The sequence below is a fragment of the Octopus bimaculoides genome, chromosome 19, assembly GCF_046866305.1.
Source record: "Octopus bimaculoides isolate indiv1 chromosome 19, ASM4686630v1, whole genome shotgun sequence".
NCBI classification, from domain to species: Eukaryota; Metazoa; Mollusca; class Cephalopoda; order Octopoda; family Octopodidae; genus Octopus; species Octopus bimaculoides.
In genome coordinates this window covers 27,298,077-27,324,203 of record NC_142946.1, presented here as the reverse complement: position 1 = coordinate 27,324,203, position 26,127 = coordinate 27,298,077, and the positions used below count along the sequence as shown (strand labels likewise).

Sequence of the window (26,127 nt, the reverse complement as noted above, 5' to 3'; positions counted from 1 at the left end):
TTATTCATTATTGCTGGCTCCTTTGAAGTAGGAATCTATCAGAACCATCATGATTCCTCATCAGTGTTTTAAATCTACTTCTCTGTGATGGAATGGGTTGGACAACTTTTCTGAGGTAGTGTCTATGGCCATGTCTTTCCTGTTGCCAACCTTTTTAGTTGCCTCTTACATGCAGAGACATGTATTCTAAAACCAAGGAAAAATAATTCAAACATGAAGTTTTCTAAATATTGAAAGAGCAGATGTAATTGCTTCCATGTGGCAACAAACATTTTACTTTTTATTTGTTTTAGTCTTTGGACTGTGGCTATGCTGGGGCACCACCTTGAGAGGTTTAGTTGAACAAATCTACCTCAGTACTTATTTTTAAGTCTGGTACCTATTCTATCAGTTTCTTTTTGCCAGACTGCTAAATTACAGGGATGTAAAAAAAAAAAAGTGGTAGTGGAGGACAAACACATACACACACACACACACACACACACACATACATACATACAGAGGCTTCTTTTAGTTTTTGTCTACCAAATCCACCCATGAAACTTTGGTCAGCCTAGGGCTATAATGGGGGACTATAGTGGAAGTCACTTGCCCAAGGTACCATTCAGTGGGACTGAACCCAAGATCACATGTTTGGAAAGCAAACTTCTTACCACACAGCAATGCATGGTTAATATCATATAAGGGTTGTCATAAAAAGAAGAATAAATTGGTAGTATTTTTGAAAATTAAATATAAATTTATAAGGATAATGAAAACCTCTAAAGAGAAACTTTAAGTATATTTTGAAATTTTGATGTGGAAACAATTTCTTTTGTATTAAAATTCAAGACATGTTAAGGATGGAGGTCTCTAGGAGACATTACTAGAGAACATTGAGCTGAAATGATATTGTTCGGTACATAATTTTTTATGCACTGGTACAAGCATGCAACTACATGGTTTTGGGTTTGATGCCATTGAATGATATCTTGGGTAAGTGACTTTTACTAAAGCCTAGAATTGACCAATGCTTTGTGAGTGCAGTTTGGTTAATAGAAATTGTGTAGAAGCCTGTCACACATAAACAAACACACACATACACACACACACGTGTGTGTGTGTGTATGTATACCTATAAATAGGTGTAAAGTCTTTGTGGGTTTAAGTTACTTTGTAAACTTAAGTCCTTAAGAGGGAAATAACACCTTAAAGATATGAAAGTCACATGAATTTAGCTATTTGATAGAAATCAACTAAATGAGTATAAGACAAAGTCATGACTAAAATCTAGGAATATAGTATCCGAGTGATTAACTCACTGAAAGAGTATCTGTTGTTGGTTTGGCTGCAGGACACAAGTTGAGTTTCTGTTACATGATATTTCTCCAGAGAGAACCTCAATGTCTTGGTTGCATGTGAACAGAAAATAAGAAAAAATTGTAAAACTACAACTCAACTGAAACTTGGAAAATACTTCAGTACTTTGCATTGTATCACTGAATTACCATTTTATTAATGATAAGAGAACTATTAAGAGGAAATAATTTAATTATTGTATATATTTTTGACTAGAAATATTGAAACTGAAGATAATTTTCATTCTTCAATAGGATAATACTTCTTATTTTTATTTATTTATTATTTTTTTGTAAGGAAAGTTAATTGAGCTAAACACCAAGATTAACTATTATAAATTGGTTTCTTTGCATTCAAATAATTCCAGCCAATTTTTTTCTCAGGGTTGTATTGTCTTGGGAGGATTTGGCAGAATCTGGAATATAGCTAAAGAACATGACAGACTTTACTTTGAGTAAGTAGGTTATATTTAAAAAATTATATTTGTTTCATTACTTATTAAATAACTTTCAAAAGGATTTTCTATTTTAATTTATTAAAAAAAAAAAAAAATGACCAGAATAGAATGCACTTGCTACATGAGTTTTAAAATGGTTTTCTCATTCTCAGCACCATCATCTGTATTGTGTCATTCATTAAATTTAGAATTTGTATCATTTCTTATCTTTATTTCCATCTATTCAGGATCATATCTTCTATAGATCACTCTCATTTAAGCAACTCGCTCAATACCACAATATCATCCCCTATCTTACTGTAAATTTATTTTAGTTGAAAGTGAAGTGAAATATCTACAACTCAGCTCATTATAACTATTTTTCTCAAAATACTTGCCTTTCATTTTATGACACTTATTAATTCTGATTTTTCTTTTGTGACATGACTATGTTTAATTTTATGCTTCTCTCTCTCTTATTTTTCTCTTCCCTTTCTCAAACTAAATAACTCAGCTTGTCATTTCAATCTATTCTTCAAGTTCACTTTGTTTAAACACCTCTCTTGCTCTTAATATTTAAATTTGTTGTCTCTAAATCAGGAGTTTCTCTCATTGTCTAGAGGATTTATAATGTGTAGAACAAATTATTTTTACATTCTGTTGGCTTGTTTTTCCTATTTATTTTCATCTCAAGACCTCTACACAGACTTCAAAGGATTATAAAACAAAGTTAGTATCAGTTACTCATCAGACCAATTCTTATAATCTATTTATTAATTTCACTCTTTCAAGTATATTCATATACACAGACTTGGGTATACATATACATATATTATTTGTACTATTTATCATCAGTTCCAACGTTTTTAATATCACCTTCATTTACATCTGCTTTGATTCAAACTTACTTAAAAATATTTTACTATTTTCTGCAATAAAAACTTGAATTTTGAATTCAGTTGACCCGCTACTAATTTTAAGTGGTATTATCATGACTTTCAGTATTCTTCTATTCTTTTACTCGTTTCAGTCATTTTAACTGTGGCCATGCTGCAGCACTGCCTTGAATAAGTATCTTATTTTTCATTCATACAAATCTATTCTTGAGTCCTTCTCAATGTCTTTATCTTTTCCATGGTTCTGTCATTTAATCCTTTTAATTCTTAAAGTTTAATGTCATGGTTTTCAACCATGGGTCTTTAGATACATTGTGGAAGTGTATAAGCCTGATTTTATAATTTACTGATAAATGTAGATGAGATAGCATTTTAGGTAGTTTAGAATTTATATATTGCCAAAATTTTAATAGTAACCAGTTCTTCAATGTGAACAACAAGAATGCCATCATTGTCATCTTCATTATAATCATCGTCATCATTTTACATCCACTTTTCATGCTGGTATGGATTGTACAAGTCATCACAGTATGAATTATTATTTGGAATTACTGCTCTTCTAGATGGGTGACATGTACACATCTTGCTTGTACAAATTTTTTTGGTTTGGTTAGTATGGCTTTCCTATCATTAATCATTGTACACAGTGTACTTGATGTCTTTTATGGTACCAGTACTAGAAAAATTATCATGTTTTGGACAAGACTAAAGGGTCCTCATGACCCTATATTGCTTCTGTTTATTTTCCAAACTCTTTATGCAGTCAGTATGTAATAAAGTGTACTGGACACACTTTATCATGACCCTCCACTAGTGAACCTACTCTATATCATGTAAGGCTGGAGAGTCCTACTATTTTAGGATGTATTTGTACACATCAGAGAGTCAAAATGGTAAAGTTACTTTCTTGAGTTATGCTGACTCACAAGGGCTAGTTTCCTAATTTCATGGCGTATATATTCCGCACCTGGATGGGATGTCAGTCCATTGCAGGATTATTAATTTTTGCTAGCTTAGTGAACTGGTACAATGTGAAATGAAGTGTTTCACTCAAGAATACAATGCATCAGCCAGTCCAGTAATCAAAACCACAGTCTTATGATAATGAATCCAATTCCCTAACCACTAAGCCACATACCTCCACACAATCATAGAGTAATGTCCAAGAAACTGAATAGAAGAGAGAGTAATGATGGAAGAAGAATTAGCAAGAGTGGTGAGTCAGTTTTAAGAGTGTGTGTATGTGTGGGGGGAGGCAGAGAGTGATGAATAGTTGGTGGAGGTAGTCAATGGTGATTGATGGATATCAATAGCTAGTGACATTGGTGAGAAGCAATAACTGCAGTACAAATAGGATGATGGGGTGGAAAAAGAGCTTCAATCTCTACCAGTAAAATACTACAACAAATAGAAAGGAAAGAAATGGAAAGAAGGTGGATGAGGGAAAGAAGAATGCATGAGTAATGGTGAGATGAGTGATAAAGAGATGAGAAGGTAACAAAGATAAGAGAAGCAGTAGATGCAAACTTGACAAGGACATATTGGTGAGACCCAGACGTGTACATACATACATACATACACACACATGCACACATGTACACACACATACACATGCACACACACACACACACACACACACACACACTAACATACAAATATACTTACAAGTGCAGACATAGCTGTGTGGATAAAAAATACATATAACCATGTGATTTCTGGTTCACTCTCACTGAGTAACTGCTTGGGCAAGTATATTCTAATATAGCCCTAGGCCAACTAAAGCCTTCTGCATGAATTTATTTCATGCAAGCCAGTTGTAACATCATTCTCATCATCCATTAACATGCCCTTTTCTATGCTGGCATGGGTTGGACAGTTCAACAGAAACCAGTGAGCCAAAAAGCTGTGTTGAGCTCCAGTGTCTATTTTAGCATGGTTTCTACAACTAGACGTCCCTCTAATGCCAACCCCTTTACAGAGTGTACTGAGTACTTTTTATTTCTTTATTAACGTTTGTCATGGTACCAGTACTGGTGAGGTCACCAAGAACTTGCAAGACGAGACTGCTCAACTGAGTGAACTATAGTATTGGGGGATATAAAAGTATCATAGAAAGACAGGAGCAGGTGTCTTGCCCAAGAGGGAAGGGAACACCTGGCTTTCCCATCTGGAATGACAGAAAAATGTGAGGTCAAGATACAAGGTGAATAAGAGAGAGAGAGAGAGAGAGAGAGAGAGAGAGATAGAGAGAGAGAGATAGAGAGAGAGAGAGAGAGAGAGAGAGAGAGGGAGAGAGAGAGAGAGAGAGAGCGAGAGAGAGTAGGGATAGAAGAATAGAAATGGTGAGTGCACTAGATTGAAAAGAGTGTAACAAATGATTAGAGATAAGGGTTGAGGTGGATACAGTAAATATCAGTTTGGTGGAGGAAGGGAAGTGAAAGAAAGGAAATATTTGTAGGTTAGAGAGGAAGAGGTGACAAGGGACAGTAGTAGGGATAGAATGTGAAGTGTAGGGAGGAATACAGCAGCTGCGTGAATAGTATCACAGTTAGAAGATCGAATGGAGAGATGAGTATTACAAGATGAGTTGTGAGAGAAGACTTGACTGTACCTCATTTTTACCGAGTTGAAGCGGTCTTCTCAAGTGCATCCCACTCATCTCCATTTTTTGTCATTTCCTCCAAGAGATCTTCTTGGGTCTTCCTCTTCCACAGGTTCCTTCTACATTTAGCAATGGGTACTTTACTTTATACAGCTGTCCTCATCCATCTGCATCACATGACAACAGATACAAGCACAGTCTTTTCTCTTGCACACCACATCTGATGCTTCTTATGCTCAATTCTCCTCGCAACACATTTGTACTTTGTAATGCATGTACACCGATGTTGCATATCCAGTGGAGCATGCTAACCTCATTTCTTTCTAGTCTTTGCATTTCCTCTACATCCACAACCCAAGTTTTACAACTATGTAGCATTGCTGTTTTACACAGCTATAATATTATCTACCCCACACTCTGAGAGAAAGAGAGAGAGAGACCTTTTGTTACCAACAGAGTAATACTTCTCTGAGCTTTCTCTAGCTTTTTTTTTTCAAGCAACTATTCTTTTAGCCCTGCTAATTAGTTCACCTATCCACTACCTCTAAGGATCCTCCTGAGCATTTAAGGAAATCAATTTTTGTGTGTTTATTTCACCTATGCATCTGCCACAAAGTCTACTTTCTCTGTTAACCTTCCTGTGATTCCACTGCTCCTCTGATGTGTCCATAGTTTGCACTGAGTATACCATATGGGATTTCTACCAAAACCTCTTCTACATATCAAACAGAACTATTTACCTGAAGGGATTAGCTCTCTGCCTATTTTCCTTCTAACTAGAACTTTTGTCTTCGCTAATTAACCTTAAGGAACTTTGATACCAAGTTTTGCTTCTACACCAGAAGTGTCAAATTAAAATTCCCTTATTTACATTATTTACATTTGATGGATATTTGTCCTCATTTTGATGTTGTTAACACAATGTTTCGGCTGATACACCCTCCAGCCTTCATTAGGTGTCTTGGGGAAATTTTGAACCTAGGTTCTCATTCCTAAGGTATTTTTTCGATGTTATTATTATTCAGGTCACTGCCTGTAATCAAACTTGGAATCTTGGGGTTAGTAGCCTGCGCTCTTAACCACTACGCCATATGCCCTTGAAAAATAGGTAATAGTGATAGGGAAGATAGGAAGTGCAGCCAGCTGTGAAACAATGGAAGCCAGCTGTAAAACAAATACAAGCAAACAAATACAAGCAAACAAATACATACATACATACACACATACATTACATACACACATTACATACACACATTACATACATACATACATACATACATACAAGAAGAAGAAGAAGAAGAAGAAGAAGAGAAACTGTGCACAGTTGTGGAAATTAACTGCCCAGCGGATGTTAACATAAAACATAAAGCTGAAGATCAGTGAAAAAGAGAACGCCTACGCTGAAGTATTGAGAAATCTGCAGTTACTCTATCCAGATTACAAGTTCAGGTTTATACCTGTAATTATTGGGGCCCTGGGATATGTAACACACTGCCTAAATACCAATCTTGAGAAATTAAGCTTCTCAAAACCAGAAAGGAGAAAGCCAATTGAAAGACTACACATCCAATCCTTCACTGGAACTGTAAAAATCTGTAAAACTTTCCACAAGTTTTATCATTTAAATATATATAAGCATGTCTAGATATGCAACTATATGCATGAGAATACATACATACATACATGCATACATACATACATACAACAAAAATACCCTGTTTTTGATGTTCCAATGAAGGAACCTTGGATCTAGGTTAGAAACCGATTCTTCCTCTATTGGCAAGAAATTTTGAAATAAACTGAATAACAACATACATACATACATGCATACATACATACATACATACATGCATACATACATACATACATGCATACATACATACATACACACATGCATACATACATACACACATGCATACATACATACATGCATACATACATACAAAAATATCCTATTGTTGATATAGAAATTCCAATGAAGGAGCCTTGGATCTAGGATAGAAACCAACTCTTTCTCTATTGGCAAGAAATCTTGATATAAAACTGAACAATGACATACATACATACATATGTACGTAAGTATGTACGTATGTACATACATACATAGATATATAAATACATACATACAGGGATATAAGCTCTCTGAGCATCTGTTCATTTTGACATTAAACCCAATATCATTCTTGCTATAAAAAACTAATGGTTGCATGTTAAGGTCTGCAACTGTAAGAAATATTAATGTAACCCATAATTTCTTTGTGGATGACCTCAAGATTTATGCAAAAAATGTTAGAAATGCCAAAAAGCAACTGGAATTAATAACAACATTTTCAGCTGACATAAGAATGGAATTTGGCCTGAAGAAATATTCTTATTTAATTGTTGAATGGGGAAAATCAGTCTCCTAGACACAAAACCTGTGCATCAATGGTCTCACCATCTCTCTTGTCCCACACAAAGAATATTACAAGTACCTTGGCATTGATGAAAATCTATCATACCAAGGTACTGGGAATAAAGATAGAGTAACTCAAGAATATTACACCAGACTAAGAAAAATATGGCAGATCGAAGTCTCCTCTTACAACTAAACAATATCCCATAATGCATTTGTAATACCAGTGCTGATTCTAACATTTGGGATACTTGACTGGTAAAAGAAACCCACTCCATAGACATTAAAACCCACAAGATTCTAACATCAAATGGAAATCAATGCAAAAATAGTGATATTGAGAAGCTCTAAGAAGCGATAAAGGAGGTTAGTGCATACAGGCTTTGAATGTCACATAGTCACTCTCAGACAGCACTTGCTCAACAACAGCAGCAAAAATGAATACATTACCTTGGTGCTGAAAAGTGAAGAAAACAATATCCTATATGTTGGAAGTGATGTTCTCAGGAAGTATTCTCTTCCTGATAACCTCTCATACAACCCCAAATCAGCTGGACTAGCATACCTCAAAGAAAACCTGGATGTGAAATGCTCAGCATGCCAAAAAAAAGACCATGCATGGGTGGGTATGTTTCTCGGACACATGAAGAAGATAGTAACATTAACATGAAGTGAAGCCTCACTTGGGCTTGTGATTTCTACATCACATCACATTTCGAAGGTTATGCATACACAATTCAAGAACAAGAGATTGCTACTCAATACCTAATCAATAAAAGAGACAATGAAGTTCTTGAAGTTCCAAGATGCAACTGTAAATGTAGCTTATGTCATATTTCTGTGGAAGACATCACACATGTGATTAGCAGCTGCCCAAAAATGTCATCAAAGTATTATGTCCCAGTGCGACTTGATGTTGCAAAAACAATATACAATGCCATTTGGAAAAAAGGCTGTCCCGGAATATAGAGAATGCCCCTGTTATTGAATACATAAATACCAGCACAAGGAATACTGGTGGAACATCTCCAGCAAAACATCTGTCAGGCCAGATATTGTTGTTTGGAACAGACAAGAAAAAGTATGTACTGTCATAGAAGTTAGCTGTCCTGCTGATGTGAATATCTCCTTGAAAATCGAAAAGAAAGAAGCTAACTATGGACAACTGCTTCGAAACCTCCAGATTCTATATCCAGATTAAAAATTTACATTCATACCACTTGGTTTTGTAAGTAAATGCCTAACTGTCAATCTGGATAAGCGTGGATTTTCAGAAAAAGAAATCAACCAACTGATTCGCACATTACAAATACAATCTGTAAGTGGAACAGTAAAACTATGCGAGACTTTTCTCAGGTTTAAAATGTGACATTGATTTAGTTATCTACATTCCAATGATGGAGCTTTGTATCTTTGTCAGAAACCAGCTCATTCTTCAGAGGAAGAATCTAAATGATTAAATACAGAAGAGAGTCACACACACGCACGCACGCATGCACGCACGCACGCACACACGCACACACACACACACACACACACACACACCTCTTTGAAAATCAAAGAAAAAGAGGATATCTATGGACAACTACTTCGAAACCTCCAGCTTCTATATCCAGGCTATGAATTCATATTCAAACCAATAATAATTGGAACACTAGGTTTTGTTAGTAAATGCTTAAAGGAGAATCTGGATAAACTGGGATTTTCAGAAAGCGAAATTGACTGGCTGATTCGTACAAGTCCAATCTGTGAGTGGAACAGTAAAAATATGCAAGACTTTTCTCATGCGTCTATGTTAACTACATGCCAAAGATGGAGTATTGTGTCTTTGTTGGAAAACGGCTCCCTCCTCAGTGGAAGATTTATAATAATTAAAAATAGAAGAGACATACATTCATGTATATGTGCTTGCATACACACACATACACATACATATATGTGTATACATATACATATATTTTTCCTCTAAGCCAACATGTTTTAACATCAATTTCATCATGCACACATGGGTGGCTAAGTCTTCTCCAGCACTTTGTGCTACCAACCATCTCAATCCTTTGTCATTTCCTCTCTGAGGTTTGACATCATGAGATTAGTTTTCATCACTTCTTTGCTATCTTCATGATGTGCTACATCATGTATTTTTAGATCTTCCAAATACAAAGAGAAAAATGTGAAAATATTAAGTAGATGAAATTTTAAAAAATATGAAAATACTTTGATTTGTTATACTTACAGCAGATTACTACCAATCTGTGGACTTTCTGTCACCAATCATCTTCATGACTGTACTACAAAAATGTATTGAGTAATGTAGATATAGTCTCTCTCTCTCTTCTTCTCTTTCTGTTTCTGTCTGTCAGTCCTCCCCCTCTCTCTCCATCTCTCCTAGCTATGCGAATTAAAGGATTTGAAACTCTGTTGCTGTATTTGAACTATTCTCTTCTGCTTGTATATTGTAATGTATATTTTATTCCTTCATTTATAGTTTTTTCACAATGTGGAAATTATAAACAGTCATACACAAGGAGATTGAAATTCAGTTTGCCCAAGGTGCAAGTAAATCCTAGTGCTAGCCTTGCCTATAATACAGATAAAACCCAGCAAAATTATTCACGTACCTGTGAAAACAATAAGTAAAACATTTTCATTGTATTTTAAGCCGTATTTTAATGATATTCTTTATATTTTTTGTTTCATACTATTTATTGAAGTACTGGTTTTGATCCCTATACTCGTCATACAGTAATAAACTTACTCACCTCTTCAACACTCAAAGGATTTGGCCTAGTTTTTAATCAATCTTCTATCCAAAGAATCTCGTCTACTCAAACAGAAAATGATGCAAGAAAGTAAGTATTGAATGACAAGATTTTAAACTTGAGAGTGATAGTAGTTTCTTATACATGTACAAAGCTGCAGATTTTAGTGGGTTGTAGGGAACAATTGATCAAATCATCTCCAGTTTTCAACTGGAATTTACTGATCAAACCCAAAAAGGTGAAAATCACAGTTGATTTGTGTGAAATGTAAATCTAGAAGGTAGTAGGACATAATGAAATGCTCCACATATTTTGGTTGGTCTGCTTTTGATTCTGTCACACTACTGCACTAAAAAACTTGGTAATGATTTAGCTTAAAATTTGTAATATTTAAGAAATTAGAATGTAGGAGAGAGGAACTCTTGTATTGAGAAGATTTATATTTTTAATAATAAGAGCATAATTAAAGACCAATTTTTTCTTTTTAAGTGACTAGGTGTATAATTGACTTTAACAATCTCCAATTACTATTACATATTTTATCAATTCTAGAGAAGTTCAACAAAGATTTAACTTTGGTGAGACTGGAACTCACAAACTATCAACAAACTCATAAACTGGGACTCATAAACTGTCAACAAACTCACAAACTATATACAGCAAAACATCTAAGTTAGCAGTCTGTAACTCCTCTTCTTCCTTGCAATTGATAAGTAATCATTGTAACTATTTTCAGGAATCCTGCATCCCATCTTAATGTGAATACCATTGATAACAAATTTCAGGTTAGAATAATAAAAAAAATCTGGTGATTGGAGAAAGTAAAACACATAGGCAGTTCATGTAAAAGCATATCAGGTGACATAAAAATAGTAGAATTTGACAGAAAATGGCCTGCATAATAGAAAAGTTGTATTATTTGTTGACAGTTGTCGCCTCGTCTAACTGTTGTGTACCTTAATCAAATCAAACCAAAAACTAATGTGCCTTTTATTATATGCACCATCATTAATGCAGCCATTGTAAAAACTTTCAGATTCCTTTATAGAAGTCCCTGGGTCAGAAAGACGATTCTTGATACTAATGGTTATCTAGAAATGAAAGCAAATGACTTTGTTAAGAAAGTCGCCTTACTTGATGCTATTCATCTAATCACAAAATTGTTGAACAGTCATAAGACTTCCACAATCATCAAGTGTTTTAAGAAAGCAGCTGGTTTTACAGCTGTAGATGTGCCACCTACTGAAGAAGGTGTGACAATCTCTTCCACTATATTGCATTGGCTGCTTTGTGCTGCTTTCTTCACTTTTACCAGACAAGTTTAGTTCATGTTATGTGAAAGTGTTTCAGCTCCATCATAAATATGTCTTCGTTTGTATCAGTTGTTCAGTAATTTCCACTCGTACACATTGAAGCAATACATTTCAGATACCCTTTTAACAATTCTTTGAATTCCTTTGTCATTCCTTTTGTGTTCAACTGAGAATAAAACAGTTGTTTCAGCAACTGGTGGTCTGTCATTCACACAAAATAACCAATCAAAGCCAATGTCATGTAACCATAGTTTCAATGCAAGAGATATCTATCCTCTTCAGGTATCTATGGAGCATCTCTTTCAGAGGTATATAGGGGAGTAGCATATAGCAACTGATTTATACACTATAAGTTTGACTGTCTCAGATATCTTCATATACCTGTCTCAGATGAGCAACAATTGTATTGGCACAGTATATCCAGTGTTGAATCTTCTCACCAAAATCTGCTTCTGTCGCAGGTGATACGTCAATATTGGAAATGCTCTACATTTTTCACCACTTGTCAATATACACAAATGGCTGTTGAGTGATTGTTGATGTTATCCATTTTGTTTTAGTTTTTACTTATTTTCACACACATATTGCAACAGTGTAAACATCAATAATTGACAGTTGTTCTTTTGCTTAATTTTCCATAAAAAGGCATCTTCTGCATATTGAAATTTACTGATGTTTTTGTTCTTGGATGGTGTTTGTCATTTGCATAGTATGAGATACAGAGGTATGAATTTGTCTGTTATGAGCTCTAGCCAAGCTGAGAGTAAATGGAAAAGAATGGAAGTCCCTGGTATTTTCCAGTTTTCACTTCAAATGGATGGTACTGCACTTTTTCTTGTTGACAATCAGAAGCTCCATGATTGTAATAAAGTTTTGTGGGTAACCAAGATGACTAATTTTTCGTCAAAGGTTTATAATTTACAGAATCAAATGCTTTAGTTAGATACTCCCCACCACCAAAAAAAAAAAAAAAAAGTTTGTAGTCATGGCATTTTCCTGTGACTGAAGAGCACAGATCATTATGTAGCTGTCTCTAGGAGTTGAAAAGCTGATTGAAATTCATGTAGGTGAGTCTCTGTTAGTAGGATGAGTTAAATGAAGAAGATTCTGTGTAGGATTTGTCCAGTAGTTAACAAAAGCAAGATTCCACTGTAGTGCTTAATATATTTAAAAAGGCAGGACAGTCATAATTGTAAGGAATTTGATTTTAGACTTGCTCAATCAAGGTTGAACTGTGTCTAAACAACAACAGCAACAGCTCATAGTTTCACTCTTTGAACAGTGAGTAGGTTCTTAGAACAGAACTAGTGTAAACTTATTGACAATTTTTATGCCAATGAAAACTTCTAGCAAGAAACCTCAGGCTGCCAAAGATTACCTAATTTATCAAGATACCATAATGCCATTTATATGTATGCAAACTATTGGGTCATCCCATAAATAATGCAGTTTTTTTATACTTCGTTTATTTTTCAAAATTAAGATAAACAAAGTTCTTTTTCAATCTAAAATCTACTCTCCGTTTTCTACAATGCTCTTCCATCTATCTGATAGACTTGCAAGGTTCTTCTTCCAAAATTCATTTGTCTGTGGCAAAAAATACTCCTCCAGTACTGTTCTGACCTAGTCTACAGAATTCATATTTTTTTCCATCCAAATGATTTTGAAGACTGCAGATGATCAGATGGGCAGTGTCTGGTGAATATGGTGGGTGGGGCATCGTTTCCTATTCAAACTGCTGCAGCCTTTGGAATGTCATCCTCATTGTATGTGGCCAAGCATTATGCTGATTGAAGAACCTCTCATCTTGAAACCAAAGATGGTCGTTTTTCTTCTAGCATTGACTTAAGCAACTCAAACTGCTCATAGTCAATCTCCTTTGTTATCGTTTGGTTTGGGTTTAAAAGTTCAAAGTGAACTAAACCTTTCATTTCCCACCAAACAGATAACAACACCTTACATGGGTAAAGACCTTCTTTAGCCTGGGGTGTTGGTGTTTCTCGTTTCCCTATAGAGAACCCATTTCTCGTCACCAGTCACTATTCGGTCTAAAAAAGGTTCATTCATGAGACATGACAGCAAAGAAGAGTACACATTCTCTGCATACGATTAGACTCAGAATGTTTGTGAGGAACCAAGTGACCCAATTTGCTGACTTTTCCAATGCCACTCAGATGTTGATGAATGGTTGAATGATCAAATCCAAGCTTCTCTGTCAGTTCCTCAACAGTTACGATGGGATTTTGTTCCACCAGGGTTTGCAGGACGTCCTCGTTGAGCTCTACAAATCTTCCAGGACATGGCTCATCTTCTGAGCTGTAGTTTCCGACTCGAAATTTCTGGAACCACCATTGATACTGGCTTATGCTTATTGTCCGACCCCTATATACTGCATTAATATTCCTCACACTTTGTGTTGCGTTGTTGCCTTTATTGAACTCATAAAGCAAAATATGCTGAATATGCTCCTTTGTTACTTCCATTATAGCTTTGATAAAATAACTGTTAAAATCGAACTGCACTCTTCAAAACTTGCACTAAGAGTAAGAACAAGGTAAAATTACTACCTGCTTTTAGAGCAACTTGATGGACGCAATTTATCCCATCCCTCTCCAATGTTTGGTTCATGCAATTGAAAAAAATCACATTATTTATGGGATGACCCAATATATAGAGTTATCCCTTTAATTCATCATTTGTTGAGTTTTACATAGAGAATGCATTGAAATATTGTATGAGAAACTAAAATAATATTCTACCTGCATAAACTGCAAAAAATCATTTTAATAGTTATTTATTAAAAGATATTATTACAGATCAATTATTTATCATCATCATCATTGTTTAACGTCTGTCTTCCATGCATGCATGGGTAGGATGGTTGAAAGGAGCCAGCCAGGTAGAAAACTACCCTAGGCTACTGTATCTGTTTTGGCAGGGTTTTTACAGTTGGATGCCCTTCTTGACACCAATCACTCTGCAGAGTGGACTCAGTGTTTTTTATGCGGCACTAGTGCAGGTGAGGTCAGTTTTGGCAGGGTTTTTACAGCTGGACACCATTCCAAATGTCATACACTTTACAGACAATCTGTGATGATTTTACAATGCCTTAAACAAATAAATTATCATTTCCTGTTGCTTCAAACTACAATTTTTACAAATTTAAAACAAAATAACACAAAATATATACTCAGTTACAAATATTGTATTCTTGTTTTATCATATAATCCATACAATTGTAACATAACCATAATATCTTACTACTGACAATGCACTGAAATCTTGGAATTTATAATTTATTTTGTGAATTGTTTATTGCATACTTCAGTTAATTGCATACTTTAGTTAGTTGCATTAGAATTTCAGTCACCAAGGCTATGTAATTAAGTGGAATCACTTGTATTATCCATTGGGAAGTGAGAAATAAATGCAAATTGCAAAAGTATCCTTTTTAGATGGCAAGCACAAAACCATTTGTTAAATGTAAAATAAGATTGATAATGTTCATATCTTACTCTTGTGTGTTTCATTTCTGATAAAAGGTTTGATTACTGGGTTGTAGGTAATTACTTGTAAGCAAGTACAACACTTTAAAATATTATGTATGAAATAAAATTTGAATTCATGTTTAACTACATTGTTTGTGTGTTCAACATTTCTCTCCTGTCTCTTGCTCATATTCATTAATTTAAGAGAAAAAGATGGACAAGAAAGAAAATGACTTACACTAACAGGACTGTAACTGTTTAAATTATTTAATTTCTCTTTCAGAATATTGTGGATTTCTGCTCCCATATTTTGTTTAACAACTTTATTTTCTATCCTTCTGGGAGTTATGGCCTTTGCTTTCTTTCAAACCATTGGTTGTGATCCATTAGAAAGCAAAATGATAACAAACCCTAACCAAGTAAGTCTGATATTTTCTATATAATTAAAGATTTCTAATATAGACATAATGCCAATAATTTTTTGTGGGGAAGTGGGAGTTTATAGTTAATTTAACTCTGGCATTTGACTGCTACTTCTCTTATCAACCTTGGTAGGATAAAATGCTTAAGCTTCAAAAAGCAAATGTTCCCACTGAGCAGGATCCATTCCATGGCACAATCCAAGAGCTGGCGACTTGTGAGTATCCCTACTCACACCTGTGCAGACATAGTTGGCCTCATACCTGAATGGTGGAATTTCTACTCTCCATCCAAATCTATGGAACCAGTGCTGTGAAATTTTGTTGAGGAGACACTGACTATGTCTAGTCAGAACCTTGGAGAGGACATACTAACTATATTAAGCTTCCTTATTATTATTTTTTTTAGTAAAAAGTACTTTCTATATTGTCTATAAAAAGGGAAACAAACAAATTTTACAGATTCTGTATCTCAGACATTCAATGCATGAAATTTGAAAAGCTGATTTTAAAAATGCATTATATATATATATATATATATATATATAAAAGTGAAATTGCTGTAAGGAGTGGAATATCCAAAGTTGTCAAGGGGTAGAGAAAAAGAGAAGTTGAAGTAAAACAAACAGAGTTTATCCTCTCAGTTTGAAAAACTGGTTGCAACTGATAATAGATGCAGAATAACACAGGCTACTAACATGGAACAGAAGTTATAGGAGAGGGCATGCAGAAAGGAGAAGGAAAAGATTGATGGAGAGAGTAGAGGTAAGTAAATATGGGAATGTTGCAGAGAGAGGGAGGATTAAAAAGGGTAAAAAAGAATTAAGAGAAGGTGAAAGGTTGAAAGGAAAAACGTTCATTCATACTTGTTGGGACACAGTACCAAGATCAAATATGAGATGTTGCTCTTTTTGTTTCCTAGAGAAGTGGGATCCATGGTGCAAGGCCATGCCACACACTGATAAATCTGCAATAGAATGATTCACAGTGTTGAAGTGGGTGGCTACAGGTTGGCCTGGCATACATAGCATTATGTTTTTAATATGTTCACGAAAGCAATCCCCAAGGCATCGCCCTGTTTCTCCAATGTAAAGAGCACTGCAGAGTTTGCATTTGATGCAATATGAGATTTGCCAAAGTGCAACAGAAGTGGTGTGTTGTATGATATTGCTTCTTGGGCCTCTTCATGGTGGTAATATTGTTGATGTAGGGACATTTGTTACATCATTGGCTAGAACTTTTAAAGGTTCCTGGTTGTGCAGAGCTGGGAGCTGTGAAGCTTCTGACAAGGAAATTTCTAAGACTCCTATTTCTTTTAAAAGTCAGGAAAGGAGATGTGGGAAAGATCGGGGCAGTTATTGGGTCAGAAAGAAGAATGCAAAAGTAGTGGGTGAGTTTGTATTTTAGAGGGAAGATGGACAGGTGGTAGGTTAGTGAGAGTGGAATATGGTCGGTGGAAGTGCATGATGGCAGTAGGAGAGCTGTTAGCAGCCCATGTTATTCTGCATCCATTATCAGTTGCAGCCAGCTTTTCGAGCTGAGAGGATGTAAATTGTTTGTCTTTCTTCAGCTTCTCTTTTGCTCTACTCCCTGACAAAAGAGTGCATCTGAAACATTGGATATTCCACTCCTCACGGCAATTTCATTGTACCGCTTTTACTTTTTACTATATTTTTTCAAGTCTTGCTGATGCAGAGCTACACAAGATTCCTTGTAGTCTGCCTATATATATATATATATATATATATATATATATATATATATATATAATAATAATTATTATTATTATTATCAGTTGTTCATAGACAAAACTATAACATCTTCTTCATGTCATAATTTTTTTCTATGCTAAATAGTATCAGATGGTTGCAAGTCCTTACTGAACAGTTTTATTCCAGAGATTTTCTTCTCCTAGATGGATTGTTTTCATTACATCTAGTCACAGTTCATGTTTCACTACCATATAGCATTGCTGTTTGTACACATGCTTCACACAATCTGTCTTTCCCTCTGAGGGAGAAGACTATGTTACCAATACAAGTAATAGCTCTCTGAATTTTCTCCAGCCAGTTCTTATCCTAATGACTGCTAAATAGTTCACCTTGGTAACAAACTATCTGCTGGGCATTTGAAGCAATTTATTTCCTGTGTGTTCTTAGTGTTTACTGTTCCTGCATGTCTGCCACTCACAATAACTACCTTCCCTGTGAACCTTCCTGTGATTCCACTGCATTTCTTATGTTTCCATATCTTGCATATCTTGGAATTTCTGCCTACATCTTTTCTACATATTGAACAGGTAAAAAAAGAATATAGTGTTCAACTATTTAGTGCTCTAAAAGTATCTCATTTCATCTTCAACATTATCTTCCATTTCCATAAAGGGTAGTCCATGATGTAAGACATATCGTGCACACGACATTCACCCGATATGCTTTTATCTTTGATCCGTTTCCATTGCAAGGCTTATAGCTCAATTAAATCAAATATATTATCTGATTAGATCTAAATTTTGCGATGTATTTTTTTTGCAAAGCTCTTCTAATATGATAAGGATTGGTATCTTGATTTTTGTGATTTGAATATTCAATAAAACAGGATAACCAAAAATATACCATCATACCATCTTGCAATAATAGATAATAAAGAGAAAAAGTCGTGAAAATAGACAAACATTTTAAATATTCTTTTGCAATGATTTCTTTGTAGGTTATGCCACTTTTTGTGCTCAAACTTTTCCAAAATATGTCTGGTGTCACAGGTCTCTTTATAGCTTCTGTCCTCAGTGCTTCATTGAGGTAAGTTTGCTGTTTATTATTATATTAAATGTAAAATTGATTTCTTTCAAGAACACTAGGTCAACTGCTGAAGATGAGTGTATATTTGATTGAATCTGCTCAGTATGTTTGGACTTTTATTAATCCAGATAGAATGAAACACAAAATGTACTTTAGTAGAATTTTGCATGAATGAAGACAAAACTAAATATTTTAATACAAGTTATCCTGTGTTCCTACATTAATATATCTATTAGTATATCTCACCTTAAAGTAGTAAATGTTTTGGATCACTAGTCTTATTTTCAGTATACTTATCTGGTTATTCAAAGACCTATTCAAAAATATAGTGAATTAGAAAAATAGACAATCTTTTTCTTGTCTATGAACTGTTGGTGCTAACTGCTACATTGTGCAGACCAGTCAATCCCCTGGCTGGAACAGTGCTGATTGTGAACATGGTTGAATTAATTGTTATTTCTAATGTCAAAGTGTCTGATGTAGAGGCTTGTTTGTTTCTGCTGGCTGAACATCAAGTCAAAATTGCCAACATTAAATGCTGACTGGACGTCTGTCACTTTACCAGGCTATTATTATTTCATTATCAGGCCTTTCTTTGTTGGGTCATCAGTTGTGGCACTTGGGTGTTTGGGTCATTGTTGGTTGGAATTAGTTAGCAGCATGTTGTCCCATAACAAACCAAACATGAATTTTGTTGAAATACATTTCATTATAAGGGAAAGCCTCTGACCCATCAGGAATCACCATTGAGATGCTTAAAATGTCTGGTGGAGTGGAACATGACCTGATTACTCATATAGTTAATCAGGTTGTCCATGAGGGTGTCATTCTCAATGATTGGTGTAACACCATTATAGCCAACTGCTACAAAGGCAAAGGTGATGCCCAAGGCAGAAATAATTAGAGGCATCAAATTGCTGGACCAAGTGATGAAAGTTGTAAAAAGAATCATAGCTCAGTTAATTAGGAAGTGACTTAGTATAAATGAGATGCAGTTTGGATTTGTGCTATGGAGAAGCACTGCTGATGCTATCTTCCTGGTGAGGCAACTAGAAAAAATACTTGGCCAAAAATAAACCTCTGTTTCTAACTTTTGTTGACATGGAGAAAACCTTTGACAAGGTCTCCTGCTCCCTTATCTGGTGGGAAATACAGAAGCTATGAATAGATGAGTGGTTGGTGAGAGCTGTACAAGCCATGTACAGGGATGTTGTCAGTAAGGTGAGAATCGCCAATGAGTATAACAAGGAGTTTAGTGTACAAATAGGAATCCACCAGGGTTTGGTCCTTAACCCTCTCTTATTTATCATGATTATCCAAGCTATAACTGAAGAATTTAAGACTGGCTACCCTTGGGTGCTCCTCTATAGTGATGACCTTGTTCTTATTGCTGAATCACTACCAGAACTAGAGGAGAAATTTCAGGTATGGAAGCATGGACGGGGATCAAAGGGCCTTAGAGTTAAATTTGCAAAAACCAAAGTATTGATAAGTAGGAAAACAGACAATTCGCAGATCCATTCAGGAAGATGGCCCTGCTTGATATGTTGAAAAGGTATTGACAGAAACTCCATACAGTGTACTCAGTGCAAGCTATGAACACATAAGCGTTGCAGTGGTATCACTGGATGACTAATGGAGAAAATAATCTTTACATGTGGTAGGTGTGCAGGTACATTAAACACCAGGAATGTACAAAAAACAGACTCCCTCAAATTTTAGTGGGGATCCTTAGAAGACAATTTCCGTTACTTAGGTGACCAAGTTAGTAATGGGGGAGGTTGTTCCAAAAGCATAAGTGCTAGAATAAGAATAGGCTGGGCAAAGTTCAGAGAGCTACTACCTCTGTTAGTAATGAAGGTCCTCTCCCTCAGAGTGAAAGGCAGATTGTATGATGCCTGAGTACGGCAGTGAGACATGGGCTGTGACTACTGAGGACATGCGAAAACTTGAAAGAAATGATGCCAGTATGTTTCACTGGATGGGTAATGTCAGTGTGCATATACGACAAAGTGTAAGTAACTTGAGAGAAAAACAGGGTATATGTAGCATCAGATGTAGTGTGCAAGAGAGAGGAGTATGCTGGTATGGCCGTGTAATGCATATGAATGAGGAAAGTTGCATCAAGAGGTGCTGATCTCTAATTGTAGCAGGAATATGTGGAAGGGGTAGACCCAGGAAGATGTGGGACAAAGTGGTAAGAAATGATCTATGAACGTTGGGACTCAGAGGGGATGATAGGGGACTGAAGCTCCTGGCAGTTTGCTGCACTTGAAAAGACACATCAAGCTACGTAAAAGCATATTTGTCCTTGCATATAGGCATGTCACCTGCATCCCTCTCCAGCTGAACATTCCTAATCTTGCAGGCTTGTAGGTGCTAGTGCCACATAAAAAGTACCTGTACCAGTGCCATGTAAACACCTGTGCTGGTGCTGTGTAAAAGCACCCAGTATACTCTATGAAGGGTTGGCATTAGGAAAGGCATCTAGCTATAGAAGCCATGCCAAAATGGACATGAAACCTGGGCAGTTCTTCAGCTCGCCAGCTCCTGTCAAACTGCCCAACCCATGTCAGCATGGAAAATGGATATTAAATGATGGCGACGATGAAAATGATGAGATTATACATAAAAGTAGTTACCAATAGTGTATTCTAGAAAGCTAGAATCAAATGCAGTTGTAATTAAATTATGGATAAAAAAGATCAGTTTGATGTGAGAGGTAGGAATAGTGTTTTGCTCATCCAAACTGAAGAATGTTTGTTACTCCAGGCTGAATTTTTGTAAAGGAAAGCTTGATGCTGTAAAGGCTGGTTGCTTATGCTTTGAAGGGCCACTCTCTCTTGTTGATTCTGGCAGGCTTTCACTTTTATAAAATTGCTGGAACCTCTAGAACCTCATAGAATGTTTTACTATATGGTATGATATTTCTAGCTAACCAAGACATATCACCTGATATGAGTATGGTCTTATACTAGTAACTGAAACTGTGAGGTTTTTATTCTGGGTCTTGCTACAATGATGTCATTTCTGTTTCAGTCACACTGACTGCCCCAGTCTGACACAAAAGTTAAAAAAGCACTCTATGTTTATACCTCCAACCATAAACTATAATGACTTGAAGATTGCTTGCTTCTTGAACATGAATGCATCTTTCAGGACCTGGAGGATCTTTCCCATCACTGAACCCAGAGGAAGTGGCTATGTTCAAGAAATTAGCAATCCATGGCCAAGAGAAACATTTTCAGTGGTCAGACATCATCAAGGTGTCAAGAGCATTCTCAGGATATCGAGAACATCATCAGGACAGCTTGACAGCTTAGCAGGTTGATGAGAGCTATTGGCAAGCAGGTCAAGTTGGTGAAATTCACTCTTTGATGTGTAGTGCATTAGGACATCAGGTACAAGTCCTACATAATGAAGAGAGGATAGTTGATGTTTGACAAGCGTCAGAAAACCATATGATTATGTGGGCCTCAACATCATGTAGCCTCCTAGCCCTTCTGAGGTGTTCTTGGGTGGGTGACCAGCTGGTGGCCTAATTCTGCCAGAGATTTGTTGGGCTGCTATCATGGGCATGATGTGTGATATGGTTGAGTACCAGTAGCTTTTGGCATGCATAAAGGAAGTCATCTGGGTAGAGTCTTGTTTTGGTAAATGGTCTCCTTCTCTGATTTATCTAATTGAATGTCTGTGCAATTTTTGTGAGAGCATATTTTTTTCCCTGTACCTTTTTGTTTACAAATGCCCAGTGTACAACACACACACACACACACGCTTTGTGTGGTCAGGCTTCAACAAGTAATATAAGACTTGATTAGACAAGTGACTAAATATATTATAATAAATACCATATGTCATGTGAAATACAGATACCCAGGGATTCCTGGTCGAAATATTAATTTATTTCATCATATTTCGAGCTAATAAAAATAAGATAGTTTGTCAACTGCTTTGAATGCAGTTCACAAACTCTCTTGTTTTTATCATTTGAAAAATTGGCGAAATAAATTAATATTTTGACCAGGAAATCTGTATTTCACATGACATGGTGTTTAATTATAATATGCATGCATGTATGTATGTATGTATGTGTGCATGTATGTATGAATGCACTTTAATGCATACAAAACTGAGAAAAGTATCATCATTAGAATAATATATCATGCCTCTTTATGCATGTTCAAACAAAATATGTGAAAGTAAATATATCATTTGATTGACTGTTAATTATACCATTTAAAAATAAGGAGAAAAATCTGTGATACTGAATAGAGTGATGGGTGTGCGTTAGTGGCTGGGATAAGTGAAATGAGAGAGAGGAGAAAGAAGAAAATGGGTTAAAGAAAGCAAAAAGAAGAGGAAAACGAGAAATAGAAAAACAAAAGCAGTAATTCATATTTTTTAATGAATTATAAAATACTACACCATTAAAGTTTAACTATTATGTAAATGGTATATAAATAATCACATTATATTCGCTCTAAAAAAAATCAAACTTAGAGTGATCTCCCTTGTCCCATGCATCCTGACATTTGCACTACTCATCTATTCCTATAAATTAATTCAAAGCTATAATACTTTTACACTCATATTTTATGCTTTTATATCACTAAATTCTAATTCACATTATTATGTTATTCTTGTTCCTCAGACAACCCTTCCATCGTTAATTTCTACTTTCTAAAGTTGATCAACAACTACTTTCCCCTCTTTTCTTTTCTCTCTCATACTTTTTCTTTCCTCGTCTTTGCTCTTCATACACAGGCGTCATACAATCTGCCTTTCACTCTGACGGAGAGGCCCTTTGTTGCCAGCAGAGGTAGAAGTTCTCTGAATTTTGCCCAGCCTATACTTATTCTCACAGCTACACTCTCAGAGCATCTACATCCACTACTAACTTGGTTACCTAGATAATGGAAGCCATCTACTACCTCTAGCATACCACCCTGGCAGTTGATGGAGTCTATTTTCGGTACATTTTTGGTGTTTATTGTACCTGTGCATCTTCCATGCTCAAAAACTATTTTCCCTGTTAAACTTCCTCTGATATTGTTGCACCTTTTATGTGTCCATAACTTACACACCTTCTATCACACACACACACACACACACACACACACACACACACACACACACACACACACACACACACACACATGTCACCTGCACGAAGGCCAGTACCGCCTGACTGGCCTTTGTGCGGGTGACACGTAAAAGCACCCACTACACTCTCTGAGTGGTTGGCGTTAGGAAGGGCATCCAGCTGTAAAAACTCTGCCAAATCAGATTGGAGCCTGGTGTTGCCATCCGGTTTCACAGTCCTCAGTCAAATCGTCCAACCCATGCTAGCATGGAAAGCAGACGTTAAACGATGATGATGATGATGATGATGATGAGACATACATATATATATATATATATATATATATATATATACATACAATTAAACCTTGGGAGAGGCATTATGCCGGTAATAAACACATGCACTGGTTCAGTCCTTTATTAATAGCCGATTTAGTAAGAATAATGAAAAACATATCCCCCCCTGTGCAGTCCATGGGAGGGGCAAAAACATATATTTATTACCGGCATAATGCCTCTCCCAAGGTTTAATTGTATTTCTTTCAACACACGTATCCACATCAAGAATCTTGCACACGAAATACACATACAAAATATATATATATATATATATATATATTTAATTGAAATATTCAAACACTGAGATTTGAAGTTAGATGTCACTACTGTTCATATCATCTGTGCATAAATTCAAAATTTGATGATATCACCAGTAGTAGCATTGGTGGAACGCAGTTATGATAGCTTTAAGGAGCTATGAAATATCGTAATGATGCTTAATGAGCATCTAGCTGCTAGAAATAAGAGCCAAGTCTTAAATAATCCACCGTAGCGCACCAATATAACATACATACATACATACATACATAATATAATTGTAGTACGGGAAAAGTACTAGCTTCACTAGAAATAGGAGTTAAATTAACTCCTAAGGCACAAAGAGCTCACTTAAAAACAAGCATGGTGAAAAGTAGGTGTTGAATACAAATTATAGTTCCTATCTCCATGAAGTTTGCAAAGTGGATGGTAGATAACTTAGTATTGATTTCAGGATTTGTGCCAAGGGGCACTTGTTCTTCCTCAGCCAAGTCTACTGCAAAAGAAGCTAAATTTAAAGATACTCACCTCATGTGCGTGCTTGATCATGTGAAGGCCCAAGGTGTATTCCGAAAATGAACTAAGTGAATAATTTATAAACATATAAAGAGATTACGAGAAAATTGTAATATTAGTGGCAATTCAAAGTATGAATTTAGGAATTTAGGAAATATGTTTGTCACATATTTCAACTGCTAAAAGGCAAATCCACAGCAGTTACTGTGGAGAAAAATCTCTCTTATGGTATAATGGTGTCGCCATTTGATGTTTTGAGTTTGACTCTTGTCAATGAGATGCACTTAAGAGATGACTCTTTATTATGATAATTATATATCATACATAGATGGGATGACACAGGACATTACAAACAAATAATGTGTTTATGAGTTCTTTTTACAGTGGTTTTAAAAATATGATGATGAAATGTTATATTTACAATTTATAAATTTTTTAACAAGTTTACCCTTGGCCATGAATTCCAACAGCTACACCATACTTTTCTACCATGGATGAGATTAAGTAGGGTCATCCATACCCAACTCCCATTTTTCCGAATAAAGTAACCAACTAAGGTCGTCCAGGAGACTCGTTTGTTTCCATTTCAACCCCAGGCCACGCGCATTTACACACCCTAGCTTAATCTCCATATTAAAGTATACTTACTTACATTTCAAGTTTGGGTGGGGGTGTTACAAAAATTCAGCTTCCTCCCCATCCATTTTCTTTTACGGTGTGGCCGCTGGACTGACCATAAAGGTTTTACCGGCCATCTCTTGAGAAGCATTTTAAGTCAGTAGGATATCTTCCTTTCAGTTCATTGAATAACCCCACATCCATGCTCGCAGTTCAGATGTGAAGCAGCATGTCCTTATTGTCTTTATAAACTTGAGCTTTGTAATGAGCTCTAACCACTCTTGACAGTCCTTCATTTTTTTCATTAAATGGCACAATTTTTTTTCTCTGTCTTGCGGTGGGGTTTGGTAATGGGTTATGGGTTTTATGAAGGGGATGGTGTGTGGAATTTCTTTGTGTGCGTCTGTAGTATGCTTGTTTGTTTTCTTTGTATGGGGAGGGGAGTACAGGGCTTGGGATGTAATCACAGTGAAGTCCATTTCTTCTTCTGTTACTGGAGTTGTGTCTTCTGTTGTTTATTGTACTCCTCCTTGTGTTTTTTGTGTCTTTCCTTGAGTTTTTTGTTTCCCTTCTTGTCTTTTCATTTCTTCTGCTGCTTTTTCTATCCTTGCTGTTTGTTTCTGTTTTTCTCCCTTTTCTTGTGATTCTTTTTGGTGTTCTTTTTGAGGAGGGGCTTCACTCTTTTTTTCTTTTGTTTTGCATTGAGAGCGGACATGGCCCTTTTTGCTGCACTTAAAACAGCATGGCCTATGCCCCTCAACTGTAACTCTCACACTCAGCCCCTCCCCTATAAATACTCTATTGGGCAGCCTTTCCAATTCTTTTGACCTCTTTCTTCTTTATCTGTAATATCTTCATTTTCTC

At 35.8% G+C, this 26,127-nt stretch overlaps 1 protein-coding gene across 2 annotated transcripts in view; it reads left to right on the top strand.

The window, feature by feature from the left end:
- The window catches only part of LOC106867947 (sodium-dependent multivitamin transporter), a 176,953-nt gene that overhangs the window by 80,684 nt on the left and 70,142 nt on the right, over positions 1–26,127 (top strand). For both annotated transcript variants that reach the window (XM_052974692.2, XM_052974693.2), the window contains 4 exons: positions 1,722–1,792; positions 10,382–10,519; positions 15,514–15,649; positions 18,359–18,447. In XM_052974692.2, the coding sequence (XP_052830652.1) occupies positions 1,722–1,792; positions 10,382–10,519; positions 15,514–15,649; positions 18,359–18,447 (434 nt within the window). The remainder of the gene's footprint in view (positions 1–1,721; positions 1,793–10,381; positions 10,520–15,513; positions 15,650–18,358; positions 18,448–26,127) is intronic.